At 52.4% G+C, this 15,279-nt stretch overlaps 2 protein-coding genes across 2 annotated transcripts in view; one reads left to right on the top strand and one right to left on the bottom strand.

Annotated features, from left to right (window-relative positions):
• The window catches only part of LOC144108074 (uncharacterized), a 39,556-nt gene extending 34,833 nt beyond the window's left edge, over positions 1–4,723 (bottom strand). The window contains exon 1 of the mRNA XM_077641355.1: positions 4,542–4,723. Coding sequence (XP_077497481.1) covers positions 4,542–4,723 — 182 coding nt within the window. The remainder of the gene's footprint in view (positions 1–4,541) is intronic.
• The window catches only part of AdamTS-A (ADAM metallopeptidase with thrombospondin type 1 motif A), a 463,942-nt gene that overhangs the window by 23,342 nt on the left and 425,321 nt on the right, over positions 1–15,279 (top strand). The window lies entirely within an intron of this gene.

Below are 15,279 nucleotides of genomic sequence, written 5' to 3'. Positions count from 1 at the left end.
GTACTGTCCACACCCGTGCTTCTGTTGAAGCAGCGTAGTGCAGCGCGGCAGAGGAGACATGTAAGGCCACCCAAGATCTCTCGTACACAGCACGCACGCGTAGTACTGCCCCCCCCCCCCCCTCCTTGTATGCACTACGTCCTATCGGCACGCGTCAGCATCGTTGAGAGCGAAGCCGCGCTTGCGTGTGCGCTGACTCTTGTCTCGGGCACACGTAGCGGAACGCAGGCGACGAGTGCGTCCGAAACTCATCGTGACCTCCGAGTCCTTGATATTTCCGACGCCCCGTCTGCTTTCCCTGCCGGCAGCCGTGCGCGTCGAGCACGACTTTTCCGCGGCCGTCGGACAGCCTCGGACGTGAGAAGATTTTTGAGACAAACAAGACGGCTCGCACCTTCACTTTCCCTTTGTTCCATCCACTCCTGCCTTGACGTCCTTCCTGGGGATCTGTTGCGTATATGGCAGCCTGGTCATGTTTTCTTGGGCAAGGGTTGCCTGTCTGCTACGACGTCGGTTTGTTGGAGGAAAAAGTCGGTTCTTTGCAAGAGTGTCTCGAGCAGGTCTTACGGGCGTGGACCGTCGGCCCTGACGGTTGGGTCCTGGAGGACTACTTCCAAAGGTGTCTCAGTCATTCCTGCCTTCACGCCTGCGTTTAACCCAGGCTCTAGCGATTGCAGGCTGTCCATCGGCTGTCAGCAGGGGCTGTTTATGGTCTCGCCAGTCCAAATGACGACGGCTGTCGTTGGTTTTGCAGATAGCACCGCCTTCGAGCCGTCCTGGGAAGTGTCGGCGTGTGAGCGGGCAGGACTGTACAAGGGTAAACACCGGTGGCAATTTGCCCGTCATCGCGCGTGTGTGTGTCCGTTTCTGGATGGGACGTGGCGAGGGGCGCTGTTCGGAGGCGTGTATCTTATCGCCTCCTGGCGCAACGTTTGCGGAGAGGAGGAAAGAAAGTCAACAAAGACAAAGGAAAGAAAAAACGCTGCTGGCAAAGCCAAAGGGACTGGTTGTGACCCCGGGGACCCGGTTCTCCTTCTCCCCAGCGAAGCGCTGAGAGAAGCAGACGCGGAAATTGGCGCTCCGCCACGGCGTGGCGGTGATGGTATAGTAGTAGTGGTTGCTGGCGGTGGTTAAGAGCCGTTAATAAAACTCGGACCCCGCCATTTGACGCTTCGGTCTTCTTTCTGCCGGCCCGAGCGTCTCCCACGACTGGAGCAGGCTAAAAACGGCACAGGAAAAGAAGGGGGGGGGGGGGGGGGGGGGGGTGCGAGGAGTCCTAAATGGTCGGTCGCAGGCTTGTCGCATCAAGTGGCACGGCATCTTCGGCATCTCTTCGCAACCGGGTTACGTAGGGACAGGGCGGCTTCTCTACCCTGACCGTATATATATATAGGGGCCACAGCAATGAGTCGCTGCAGTCTCGCCTACGTATCTGGTCGCGTGTCTCCAATTCGCGCGGCGCTGAGAGAAATGCCGTCCCGGCATGCGTGGACGCTTATTTCGACTCTGTCGGCCAATTATGCAGTGTCCAACCAGGTGTGCGGCGTTTGTCGCCACGGCCCCTGGTGTGTTTGCAGTTCTTTCTGAGCGGAAGCCCCGGCCACTTGGACCTCGTCCTCTCCTCGCTCCGGGGCCGTGTCATCTTTCGCGTCACCGGCTTATTAGTCCAATTACCGGCTCTAATTGGCCGAAAAAATCCGGGACGCGACGGCGGTTCCCGTCGCTTGCCCCACATAGCGCGCACGGCGGCTACTGCTGCGCAGTCGGGCGAAGCGTCACTTGCATACGCATTGGGACCACGTGTATGGTTTAAATGCTACGTGTTTTATGCCACTTGGCGACGTTTATAGTGTCACCGTCACCTGTAACTACTCGATATGTAATGTCGTGCCTCTCATGAAATGCCGCTCATGTAATGCCTGTCATGTAATGCCTCTCATATGTATTGCTGCTCATGTAATGCCCTTAATGTTAATACCCTTATGTAATGTTCCGGACAAGTGGACGTTAAGGGAATAAAAATGAAATGAAGAAAATAAATGAGCGAAACGAAGTGTCCAGGTGAGAGGTGCCGTCGTGGGAAGATTCGGGCTCTCTGCAGCTGTCCGTATTCAATTGTTTCTTATGGCACAATTTAGTCCTAATGGAGCAAGGGTTCTCCCTCCCCTAAAGAGATAGGGCTTAAAGAGTGGAACACAGTATTGACGTCTTTATTGCCATTACAAGGAGTTAGTGAATTTATAACCCCCTTCCAGTAAGTTGTGGAAATGAAAGGTACCGATTATCACAACGTCAGTATAACGGCCATCGCTGATAAGTGAAGGTCGGAAACAAGTGCATAGCGCGCGACCCTTTGTAAGCTGTCATAGTTGAGGGCTCCGGGTAACTTCGATCATCTGGGCTTCTTTAACCCTTTGTGGGACAGTGGGACACATACGTCCCACATAGTGCTCGACTCTAAAGGGCTCGTACGAAGCAGAAGGAAACCGGAATCATTCTTGTGATGTGCTGCCACCTATTGAGAGGTTTCAGCACTTCTTTTAAATATAGTTTCAGCAGCCTCCACTAGATGAGGCAGTGAGTCCAGAACTTGAAACTTCGTTCTTTTTTTCTGATGCATTGGAAGTTTTCGACTATATGCGATCTGGCAGAAAAGAAAATCAACATGCCTGGTAAGTAATTCCTTTTTTCTGCATTCAGAGAAACAACCCTGGATTAAAATCAGCTCTTGTTTCTGAGATTTCAGCTGACATATAATGAGATAAATGCAAATTTTCAATACCATGCTGAAAAAAGTTGCACATTTTGCTAAGCCTAATGGCAGAATTTTGAGCGGTAATTTTCGAATTATTTGATCTAGAACTTGTCGTTGCTTTCTAATGCAGGGAAGCGATTTCTATCACATTCAGAACCACCGGCAGCAGGAAGCCGTTCAGAATGAACAAGGAGGGTAGAAAAAATGGTCACAAAATGGTTGGCGTATCGGATGAAGTTCGGTTCATGGGAAGAGAGCACAACCCTGTGAAAGTGGAAAATAGGCGCAGATGCCGTTGGTGTTCCACGAGGGGGAAAGAAGTGCGAACAAGTTTCTTGTGCAAGGCATGCTCAGTCCCGCTTTGTGTGACCTGTTTTGGACCATTCCATGAAGTGGTTAGTCAACACTAACCTAGTGTGGCACCCGTGTAGGTCAATGGGATAAATACGTCCCACATTTCATTTTCCCATTTAGTGTCAATGGGACAAATGCGTCCCACATTTTTTTCTTTAACTATACCTAATAAAATTGTGAAATTTGTTCAGAATCATTTCTGTACGCCTCATTTTCAAGTGTAATAAAAATTTTTTTATAATTCTTGCAAAACATATATGTTGTCCCACAAAGGGTTAACGCGCACTGACAACGCACAGTACACGAGCCTCTAGCATTTCGCCTCCATCGAAATGCGACCGCCGCGGCGGGGATTGAAGCCGTGTCTTTCAGGTCAGCAGCCGAACACCGTAACCACTGAGCCAACGAGGCGGCTATTTTGTAAGCGGTTTCCACTTCGTTTAAGGCTATCATTTCATACGCCTTGACTATTCGTGCTGAATCCTCTACCATAAGCGACGAAACGAACCGCTTTTCCACGTTTTCGCATTTTGCCACGCATTGAACTCGTAAAGGAACGAAGGTAACGTTGTCCAAGAACCTTCATGTACAATCTTTCTATTCCAACGTCGCAGCCGATCTAAGCCACGAACAAAAGCCATCTAGGCGGTCTTGTTGATATTGTAGTTCGCAGCAGCGCTAGTGGACATGCTCGACCAACTAGCCCCAACATCAGCGTTATCAGCCTCAGAGCTTTCGCGCGGTTATAGACTGCTTTCTCGTGACGTCACTGGTGCCGTGGTGGTGGTGGACCACATACGGCTTTCGCAGTGCACATCAGAGCAGGTGGTGTTAAGCGGACTAGACACCGCGTTCACCGTCGTCCTGGACCCACCAACATAGCGATTCCGACGACGCACTTGTTAACGTGCTCTAAAGCGTGAACTTTCGTGTTTGTCACTGAACGCTTTTCCTTTCTTTGATAGCAGGCACCTTTCCCTTCTGGGGCCACTTGCACAAAACTTTTTAGTCCAGGCTTAATCTAGTCTTCATGCTAAATCGTAACTCATTGGAGGCTTAATCTTCCCTAACCGACAAGTCGCTTGCACGAAAGAAAGTAGACTGGAAGTAGACTAGAATGAAGTTTGGAAAAAGGCTGGAACCCAAGCTGGATGCTTACGCACTTCTTCATTTCTGACTAAACTACTGCTGCGCGCAACACTAAAACAATCTAAAAAGGCACAGACACACACACTACTCGATTTGCAGTGACGTTTTACGTTTCGTATGTCTTAATTTCGACGTGCGCCGTTTTGTTCACTTCTTAAGCCCCTGGCCCCCTTACGGGCCGCTTCGGGAGGTAAATAAATAAACATCGCCCCTTGCGGAGTGTAGTCGACACTCGAATGTGCCTCAGCATTCCCGCGCCGTGACTCAGGCGAGAGGGTCTCACGCGAACAGCTCGCTCTCGGGGTGTCGTTGCTCGTCGTTCGCTCTCTTCCAGCCCCCGTCTTCCAAGATTGAGGGGTAATTCCTCTCGTAGAGCGTGGTGAGGGGGTGACGTCCCCCTCCTGTCCTCATCCTCTCCTTCGGAGGCGGGTCTCGGCTGAGTGCTGGAGCAACGCAGTGATGCATCTCGCGTTCTACAGCTGCTGCTATACTGTACCATCACATCGAGCGGAGCGTCGCCGCCACGACAATTTGGATGTGATCTCCGTGCACTGCCCCCCCCCCCCCCCCCTCACACACTTTCGTTCACATATTCTCTATGTATATCCTGCCGAGAGGAAAACCAGTTTGTCTCTGTCGGAGTTGAAGACGGGATGGGAGGGGGGTGGTGGCAGGACATTGAAGACGCCCGTTTCATCGCACCCCCCCCCCCCCCCTCGCTTCATCACGCCCGCGTTACGTCGTCCCCTCTGCGTACAGCATGCCCATTGTACGTTTCTACTTGCACGCTTCCCGCAGCCTTGGGCGGGGGTGCTTACGCAACGGGACGCCGTGCCCTGTACTCGCGCGCCGGCGCGTACGTTGAACGCTGCTCGACCGGGGGCACGTATTATACCGGCCCCGGTGTATACAGGGGTGGATCTCTCACCCCCTTGGTCCCGCATCGCTCCCGGGAGTGTGGATTCGCCGGGGCTTTCTCTCGCCTAGATAAAAACGCGAGCGCGGCCCAGTGTAAATAAATCGTGGGACCGCCGCGGTGGCGTGATATCGTGCTGTTTTTTCTTTTTTGTATCTCGTTCCCACCTCGAGGAACAACAAACTGCGTAGCCTGATCTCGAGCGTGTTGCGCCTGTAACTCCTTAGCTTGTAAGCTCGCCTTTGGGAACTTGCTCGAGACGGGGTTGGGGGGGGTGGCCTTGGCCTTTTCAGAGTTGTAAACCTAGAAGCAAGTCACCCCGCGCGGCAGTTATACCGTGCTCTGTTTGAGGGTTTTAGCATAGCGGAGACTTATACTGGTGCTGACGAATAAGGCGCCAGCCGCGTGCCTTGTGCGCATGCGCAATGGACAGGTGGGAGCAGCTTTCAGTTCTTTGTCCTCCCGTGAAATCGTCCAAATCACTTTCACTCGTCTTGTGATAAAAAAACAATTGCAGACAGTTTAGCATGGCTAAGTGCGGAATATCGTGCGGTAGCACTAGTTAGGGCAGGAATTTAAGGTCCTTACGTGCCTATAAAACATTTTACCTGAAGGTATTTAGCATAAAGACCTTTTACCTAAAGGCCTTTGGATAAAGACCTGGGTATAGGCCTAAAGGCCTTCAACCAGGTGAAGGCCGGCACACACCTGACAGGTTGCCCGCAACCCAGTGGGCAGGTGGCCCACCTGCCACAAACCAGGCTTCAGGGGCATACAGTCAGGGACAAATGTCTCTGAACCAAGTGTTTCTCAAACGTATAGCCTATCACTCTACTATTAGGCGGCAGCTGGAGACCACACTTGTGGAGAAGAAAGAAGTGAAATATTTACTTTCACCTGTACAAGTGTGGTCTCCAGTCACCGGCTAATATAGTAGAGCTATCTGCTTCCTTCAAGGAACACGTGGTCCAGGGACTTTTGTCTCCGACGGTACGTACTTGCGGAAAATACGCCTAGCAGTGGTAACGTACTGAAACACGGGGGCACAGCCGTTGATTCGAGGAAACATAAACGAATAAGAACAATGCATGAAGTGACTTTGGCAGTGAATTTTGTTTTGCAGCGAGGACCACCGCCGATGCCAGTCTGCCGCTCCGTCCGAGCACGGCTACGCCCTATCGAGCTGTTGACGGAAGCGTGCCTTGTGTTTACCTCGTCCTTGCATGGGAAAGAGGTACCCACTCGAAGAGTGCTTAATTCAAACGTGTTGCGTGCGCGTGTTACGAGATCCTTATCGTCGCCGTACTCACCTTGTCGACGGCGCCAACTCGCCGAGCGAACCTCGTTTACGTTCCCCTAACAGCGCCGTGTGTTTCGCGTTCACTTTTATTACCCGGTGGCAGTCGTAAATCCCCTTCGCTACGCGGTAGGGAAACTCCGTTCGACCCGCAAGCGTGTCGGCTTCGCTTGTCGGTACAGGAAGAAAACGAACGGAGGACGAGAGAATGGAGGCGAGAGAAAGTTGGTCAGCATGATAGAAAGAGGCCGAAAGAAGGAAGAAATGAGGGTCCAACGGAAGGGAAAGTGAGGGAACGTATAAAGGACAAAATAGGCGGTTGAAGGAAGGGATGGAGTTCTCGGGTCCGAACCAGACCGCGGCGGCTGCGTTTTTATGGAGGAAAAACGCCAAGGCGCCCGTGTGCTGTGCGATGTCAGTGCGCGTTAAAGATCCCCAGGTGGTCGAAATTATCCGGAGCCCTCCACTACGGCACCTCTTTCTTCTTTCACTCCCTCCTTTATCCCTTCCCTTACGGCGCGGTTCAGGTGTCCAACGATATAAGAGACACATACTGCGCCATTTCTTTTCCCCAAAAACCAATTTAAAAAATTAAAAAAGGAACTGATGGAAGAGGGAACGAAGACTGCATGTGTCTAATAATAAACGAAAATGTAATCCCGGTTATGTACCTGGCACGCTACTCCGGACGAGGATTACACGCATGGAGTAATACGGACACCGCGCGCCTGTTCTGCCGTCGACCTTCGAGCAGGGCCTTGTCCCCTCCGCTTCTCTGGTCGTCGGAGGGAAGTCCTTGATGCTGCCTGATCGGTGCCGCTGCTCGCGCTGCTGTCTCATCTCTTGTAAACACGTGTTCGCAACAGCGGCAATGCGCCTGTCGCCGCGGGCGCTGCGGTGGCAGCCGTCCAAGCCTGGTGCCTCGGTGAGGGCGGTGAATGACGACGGCCGCAGGTCGGCGTCGCCCTTCCGGTAGGGTCATTGTATGTGCTGCGCAGGTTGGCTAAAAGGAAGAGAACAAAGTGTTCACGATCACGGCAGGCACTTGTACTCCGAGTGACATGTTTTGGGAGTATTCATAATGGATTGCTTTTTGGTTTCCTTCTCGACCCAATCAGGGGAACGTCCTCTGGAAAATGGTGCCAAGCCTACGCCGGAAGTGATGCCGAGACTTTTTGGAATACACTCGAAAGTTTCGGTTCCAATGGTAGCGAGCAGAAAAGGTTTCTAGGGTACGCCGTGCTGCGCCTGCATTACCTTACTGAATGAATGAAATCCTTTGTGGTGTGGGTATACGTATACTCCATGCCCTTCTTCCAACGGAGCCCCTATAGAGGCATATGTATTCTTGGAGGCTATCATAAAGCTCGCAAATACATAGGCGCTCCTTCGCTATGCACATAGACTCAAATGGTGATTTGACCTCTCACTTTAGCCCACGTACTGCAACTCTAGCTGTATACGGGACGTCGGCCCGTTCCACGACTTTCGGCGTCCGCACAGGTGCTCAGGATAAGAGCAGGTGCATATCAGGGCTATGGCGACCTTTGAGGCTCTCTCATAGTTGAAGCGATCGAATCACCTAGCGCGCCATGACAGCGCTCTATGTAAAATTCCCCCAGATCTTCCTTGTCTCACTAGGCTATCGCACTGATACGCGCGAACGTGCTTCCGCACGGTCGCTGTTTACTGGGTCAGAGAAAATGGGTGCCTGCCCGAAGTGAGGTTCAGCTAGCCCCATAAACTCGCGGCATCTTAGATCGCTGTCTGGTAATCTTTCTGCTTCAGATTGCCTTCTTCGTGTGTTCGTTCTTAATGTTGATCACTTATCTTTTTGTTTTTATTGACATGAACATAAAAGGAGATGTTGGTCACTTATTTAATGCGTTAGCATTAGAACCTCTCTGTCGGAAAAATGTCCGTCCGTCCGTCTGAGGTCTGGGTTGACAGGCGGCACAGCGGAGAGAGGGAAAGCGCCTCTGCACTTTCAGAGGAGAGGGGAGCGGAAAAGTGAATGAGGGAGGACGAAGGGAGGGTGGCGGGTGGCGGGTAGCGGGTAGGGTTGAGCGGAGAGGATGCACGGCGTGCCACACAGTGACTGACCAGATCACGCCACCCGTTCGTACTGTCTGAACGAGGTGTTGTCTGAACCCGGCAGCGGCAGCGACTGCTCCGTCCGTGGAGAACACCTTTGCTAACGCATACTCAGCCGCATGGACAACACTGACCGTCGCGAACATTTTGACGCGAAAGCAATGCTTCACCCGCAAAGCCGCAAAACCCGGGGTACGTGTGAAGCCACAACCTCTGACGGAGTGAAAGCGCAGGAGGCCTTGCGCACCTGCTCCGTCAACTGTCAACGCTCGGAACCGGCAACCGGCGTGTCAGTCGCGTATCAGTTCATACCGCGTCAAACGAGAACTCGTGCCTTTATAGAAGTTCAAGTTCTGTTTGGTGTACCCTGCGGTCGTCTTGGCAACGTGTTGGACGAACTTACAACGCGCCGAAGTTTTACAGGAGCCAAGCGTTGTGTGCCAAGACTGGATCTGGGTCGTTAATTTTTTTTTCGCGAACAAAAACCCCTCAAAGGAGCAAGACGTCTCGAGGAGCTGAGGAAATTAACTCATGTCCCGTGTCTGAATGTGGCTTCTTCATCAGGATAATGCGGTTAGCGTATCGGTTGTACGTAGTTCTAGAGCCGGCTCCACCGTAAGCTGCCGGGTGCGAGCACTCACTGCGACAGCCCGCGCTTCCCGATGGTTTGCTGGCGCATGCAAATTTGCCTGGTCTTGCGCGCGCGCGCAATGAAACGATGAGTCACAGGGCCCTTCCGGGCCACCGCCGTCGCTGCTGCCTTCATGGATTCGACCCCCAAGGGGAATTGCGCTCGCCCCCGCACAAAACTGTTCCGCGCTGCCTGCTCCAGTGAGCGCTGAAGGTCTCAGACCTTGCAGCCGCGTGCACCCGGATTTATGAGTACTGTGCGGATTTCTCGAAAAGCGCCTCTCGTGCGGAGTTTGTCCGACAAGGCTATACGTTTATTTATCCGGAGTTTCCGTTACCGGTTGCTGTCCTGTCTGATCTCAAAACATCGCGCTGCGTTGTTGAACCGTTCGTATGGCGGCGGTTTGAGCGTCCTTCATTTTATACTATGCGGGAGGCGCAGGGTTCGATTCGTAGCGCCGCTGTCGGATGCCGTCCGGTTATTCCAATGGTTGCAAGTTTTTTTTTTTCTCTCGGTCGTTGTGCTCGGTTCTTTTCGGAGGAAATGCTTTGGGAAAGTTGTCTTTGGCCCCCGCTTGGGACAGATGAAACGCATTAATCATGGCTCTCTTTGGCCAAGCTGCTCTTGCGTCCGCTCCATTAATACTAGATCCTCATTGCTCGCTGTGTTGCTTTAATCTTAGTCTTGTGGGCGTTTCTCGATTACCTCAAGAATGCAACACCGTGCAAAGAACGAACTGGCCCAGTTTGAAATGCTACCAAAATACCCATAATCATCGAAAGATATGCAATGAGAGCAGCGTTATTCTAAGCTGTCAGTCCAGTCACACATATACCGGTAACCCGATGATGTTCCTTACGTGGTTTCTATAGCCGCTAACGCGGGGCGGTAACCTTGAATCAAGACAGGCGACGTTGATCAAGGTCGGCAGCTGGACGCGTTGTCACCCTTTATCACCTGTTCCAGGTGTAAAGCTCTCTGTCGACCCGTATAGATCGCAGAGATGGTCGACAGTCTCCTGCAACGCTTACAGTTGCACCACGTATCCACCGCCTCCGGATTACAAAGTAATAATAATAATTGGTTTTTGGGGAAAGGAAATGGCGCAGTATCTGTCTCATATATCGTTGGACACCTGAACCGCGCCGTAAGGGAAGGGATAAAAGAGAGAGTGAAAGAAGAAAGCAAGAAAGAGGTGCCGTAGTGGAGGGCTCCGGAATAATTTCGACCTCCCGGGGATCTTTAACGTGCACTGACATCGCACAGCACACGGGCGCCTTGGCGTTTTTCGTCCATAAAAACGCAGCCGCCGCGGTCGGGTTCGAACCTGGGAACTCCGGATCAGTAGTCGAGCGCCCTAACCACTGAGCCACCGCGGCGGGGCGCACCACGTATCCACCGCCTCCGGATTACAAAGAGGCTGCTTCCCTTTTACGGAGCGTTGGCCAAGGGCGCCGTTGCGCGATGTGGGCTGCCGCAATACCTCTGAAGCAATGCGGGAAAGCCAGCTCCACATTGAACGCGTTCCGACCGCCAATAGACCGCCGTGCGGACCGGCTGCAGCTCCTCATTTGCGCGTCGTCGGCCATAGTACGCTGTCGCGCTCTTACTTTACATAGTCGGGAAGGAGTTAAGAACAGCATCGCTTTGTCGCTGTGCTGCGCGACAGGCACGGATGATGATCATCAATCCCACTACGTCCTCGGCAGGACAAAGGCCTCCCTCACTGTTCTCCCATTAACCTTGCCCCAACTCTAACCAGCAGGCTGATGAACTAGTATTTAATAGGTAACGTTTGAACTATTTTTAACTTTCTTACTCAAAAAGCTTATTTTTAAAAATTGATGTCATCTTACGTGAAGCACCCTGTATATCCAGGCTCAGCTCGGTAATAACACAGGACACCTATGAGCCGCCGCGGTGGCTGAGTGGTTACGGCGCTCGGCTGCTGGCCCGAAAGACGCGGGCTTGATCCCGGCCGCGGCGGTCGAATTTCGATGGAGGCGAAATTCTATAGGCCCGTGTACTGTGTGATGTCAGCGCACGTTGAAGAACCCCAGGTGGTCGAAATTTCCGGAGCCCTTCACTACGGCGTCTCTCATAGCTTGAGTCGATTTGGGACGTTAAACCCTCATAAACCAAACCAAACCATAGAACACCTACGCCTTCATAAGCTTACACTTGTGTGAACTGCGACGCGTACAATACACAGTTTACATACGTGACTTCGTAGGTAAGAGGGTATGCTATGTATGTGATCCGGGTGAGTTTGGAAGATGATGGCGAAGACTTGTAGACGACAGAGGTAACTTTGAGGGAATACACGGTACTCTTATGGGAAGCTCCCGTAAAGAGAACAGCGGAGGAAAGGTGGGCTAATCCCTCAGATATGGCCAGCGCAATGTGGCCATTGCGTTTATAGAGCGGTATAGGGACGCACCCTGAGCTTCCCGGGTTCACCCGCAAGCTATTGTTGCGTCCTTAGTTTCAGACTCTTACTCGTGAAAGGCGTCGCCATTTTTTTTTTTGTCCTTGCGAGCTTAAAAAAATATTAGCGTGTTTTCAGCGCGAAACGACGCAGTGCCGTTGGAGGGAGGGCATTGCTCTGGTTGCATATGCGCTGCCACGGTTCGGGTGGCTTGCCTTGTTTTCGGCTCGTCGGGCGAAACGAACGGCTAGAGAGAGAGAGAGAGAGAGAGAGAGGCGTCACGTGTGGCACGTGTGATGTGTAACGAGCGCTGTGCGTTCGTAGCTCTATACGCAGGGAGGCCGGTCGACGGCCTTGCCACCTGCCCTCTCCCTTTTCCCCGTCCTGATTCAGCGCCAGGTGGGGAGGGAGGAAACCGATGACAAGGGGCGCCCATCGATCACTCCGGCCGAGGGTCCGCCGGTCTCTGGCCGCTAACGGGCTGCCACCGCTGCAATCGCTGGCTCGTGGGCTCACCCACTCGCTCACATGCCCTGCACACGCCCACTCACTCTCAGTCACTTGTCTCTCGCACACTGTCCTGCTGCGTGCTTGCACAGTCTCGCACGCATCTTTCATTCCTCCACACGTGCTCATTCACGTACTGCACTCCTTTACACACTCCTTCACATAATCCTTCACGTAATGCTCCACGTACTCCTTCAGATACTTCACTCCTTTGCACACTTCACAAAATCATTCACACAATCCTTCGCACAATACTTCAATAATCCTTCACATAATCCTCCACACATACTCCTCCACACACACTCCTTTACATACGTCACCCCTTTACACACTCCGTCGCATAATCCTTCCCATACTCCTTTATGTTCTCCTGCACTCTTCCACACATACTCCTTCATATACTTCACTCCTTTACACACTCCTTTACATATTCCTTCACGTACTCCTCCACACATACTTCACTCATTTACACACTCCGTCTCATAATCCTTCACATACTCCTTCACCTGCTCCCTCACATACATCACACACTCCTTCACACATCCTCCTGCACTCCTTCACACACTCTTCGCACTGCTCACGTACTCCTCTGCTCTCTCACTTCGCGCACCATCACTCATTTCTCACACTGACTACCACACGCTCTGGTTCTCGTAGACAACGTTCCATCCAAGAGGTTAAGTTTTCCTCTCGAGTCCGATCTCGTGAAAGCACGGTCGCCAGCCTGCTCGGAAATTGAAACTGCGAAGCCTGGCCGAAGCTGCCCTGGTGAAAGTGTTGTGCTGCCGGGACGCGAAAGCTTTTATCCTGGAGGCCTTTTTTATCTTTTTCTTTGTTATCTTTTACATCTTTTATCTTTGATTCGAGTGTGATGATTGCAGTGCCAAGGTATGGAACTGAAGATCTCCACAAGAGGCGGAACCTAGCTAGTTAGCTCAGAATCGTAGTTCTGGTGTCAGCTGCAGTATCAGAAGACGACACAGAACGACTTGTCGCCTTCACATCCTCTTGCGACTTTCCTTTTTTCGACCGATAGCAAAACTATGAAGACCTCCCAGCAATGGTCAAATTAAGTTAGTCAGCGGCGTCCCTGTGTTCTGCAACTGAACAAAACGGTGGCTCGCCAAAAAAAAAAAAATCCTTAACGACGGTGCACATTAGGCGTCCGGTAGTGCTATTATCAAGAGAATCCTATCTTGAAAGTCGCTGTTTCACTGGAGCGGCACCCAACGCGGAAACCGGCACCGCGCGACAGTAGCGCTCCCAGCGAGAGGTGCGGCAGCTGATCCGACGCGTCTAATGTCTGATACGCTCAGCTGATATCTGATACGAGACGCTGTAATAGGCGTTCGTAACCCGATATCGGGTCACGTCGCTGTAAGACGCATGTATACGGGTTATACTATCCGACTAGTTAAGTATGCACAATAGCGAGGGCGCTGTGGCGTGCGCCGAGCCCGACTGACCGCTTTTCCACGTCTGCGATTGCGTGCGCTTAGCAGACGACGGACGTGCCTGCGGTAGCGCGCACGCAGAAGACGCTTGCGTGTGGTACGAAGTCTGCGTGTATTTACTATCTGCTTAGACTTGTTGCGACACGAAGTGTTCGCCCGTTCGGTTTTGTTTGAACTTTGATTATTTTTTTCTCGTTTTGCACCTATCTCACGAGATAGCGAAAGGGCTTGTTTGTACTTCCTACTTTATGATTCCCCCCCCCCCCCTTCCCCCGCCACACGCACATACCGTGCGCTTGTCGGCTATTGTCTACACGTAGTCACTGAGAGAGGGAGTTTATGGGAGGTCGCTTGAGAGAACTGTGTCGGAGCGTACGGTGAGAAAGGGTCAGATCGACGGATGTCCTTTGGGGGGGGGGGGGGGGGGGGGGGGGATTAAAATTCAGCAGCGCGCTGCAGTTTTTTTTTCTTTTACGTACGGCGCCGCGATTCACGCAGTTCCCAGCGCGGAGAGCGGCCCCGAGATCGCGAGTTATCTGCTGAGACTACGCAATTTCTCTCTGGCGGAAATCGGAGGTCTTTGTGTGCGTGCCGTGGGGGGGGCGCTGGGTGGCGCAAGTGCGCGGCGACCAATTGGCGCTGCCTGGGGCGCTCGTGAGATTAGAGCAGCGCGCGCTCACCGAATGCCGCGGCAGTAAATTCTCTCGCAAATGCTTCTTCTGCTGCTTTTCTACCCTTTCACTCCAGTTATTGCGGGGGGAATAAGCTATGCAAACTCCCCGCGGTTCGCCGCCGGTTTCCGGGTTCTGCTTTCTGCGCTCGTGTTTACGTTGTCGTGGTCGTCGCCCATTTGCATGCGTCATTACGGAGAGAGCCCCGCGCAGTTTTCTCTCGGCCACGCTACGTCTCCTGACGGCGGGACACGAATCGGAGGATCTACATTGAGAACAACATATTTCGTTCCTAATCGTTGGGTCCACGATCTCGTTGTTTCGCGCGCGTAATTATGCTGAGATTCTCGTGTTGCTACCGGCATGTCATTCTTCGTGGGCTTTGTTCTTAGAAGGCCGTTGGAAATCAGTACTAGATCGAACGAATGCTTTTCGAGGTCATTGCTGTTAATCATTTCTTTTAACCACTGTGCATAGTTGGAACTTGTGAGCTTCTGTCCAATCGCAAGCAGGTAACGGATCTTCACTTGCTTTCGTGCCGAAGTGATTTGAACGATCCGAGGCTTCTCAAACAGCGCCGAAATATCGTTGGCACGTATGGGTTGTACCGACCTCATATTGTGGTCGCCATGTTATAGCTACCGGAAGCGTTGCCAAAAACTAATAACGTGTTCCGACCGGCGACCCAGGTCGTTTCCTTGCTCAGCGAAACTGAAGCATGTGTTTTAATCGGTTAGGGCGCTCGGCTACTCGGCTAATGATCCGGAGTTCCCGGGTTCGAACCCGACCGCGGCGGCTGCGTTTTTATCAAGGAAAAACGCTAAGGCGCCCGTGTGCTGTGCGATGTCAGTGCACGTTAAAGATCGCCAGGTGGTCGAAATTATTCCGGAGCCCTCCACTACGGCACCTCTTCTTCCTGCCTTGTTTCACTCCCTCTTTCACCTCTTCCCTTACGGCGCGGTTCAGGTGTCCAACGATATATGAGACAGATACTGCGCCACTTCCTTTCCCCAAAAACCAATT

The sequence above is a fragment of the Amblyomma americanum genome, chromosome 10, assembly GCF_052857255.1.
Source record: "Amblyomma americanum isolate KBUSLIRL-KWMA chromosome 10, ASM5285725v1, whole genome shotgun sequence".
Lineage (NCBI taxonomy): Eukaryota > Metazoa > Arthropoda > Arachnida > Ixodida > Ixodidae > Amblyomma > Amblyomma americanum.
This window is presented reverse-complemented; position numbering and strand designations above follow the sequence as displayed.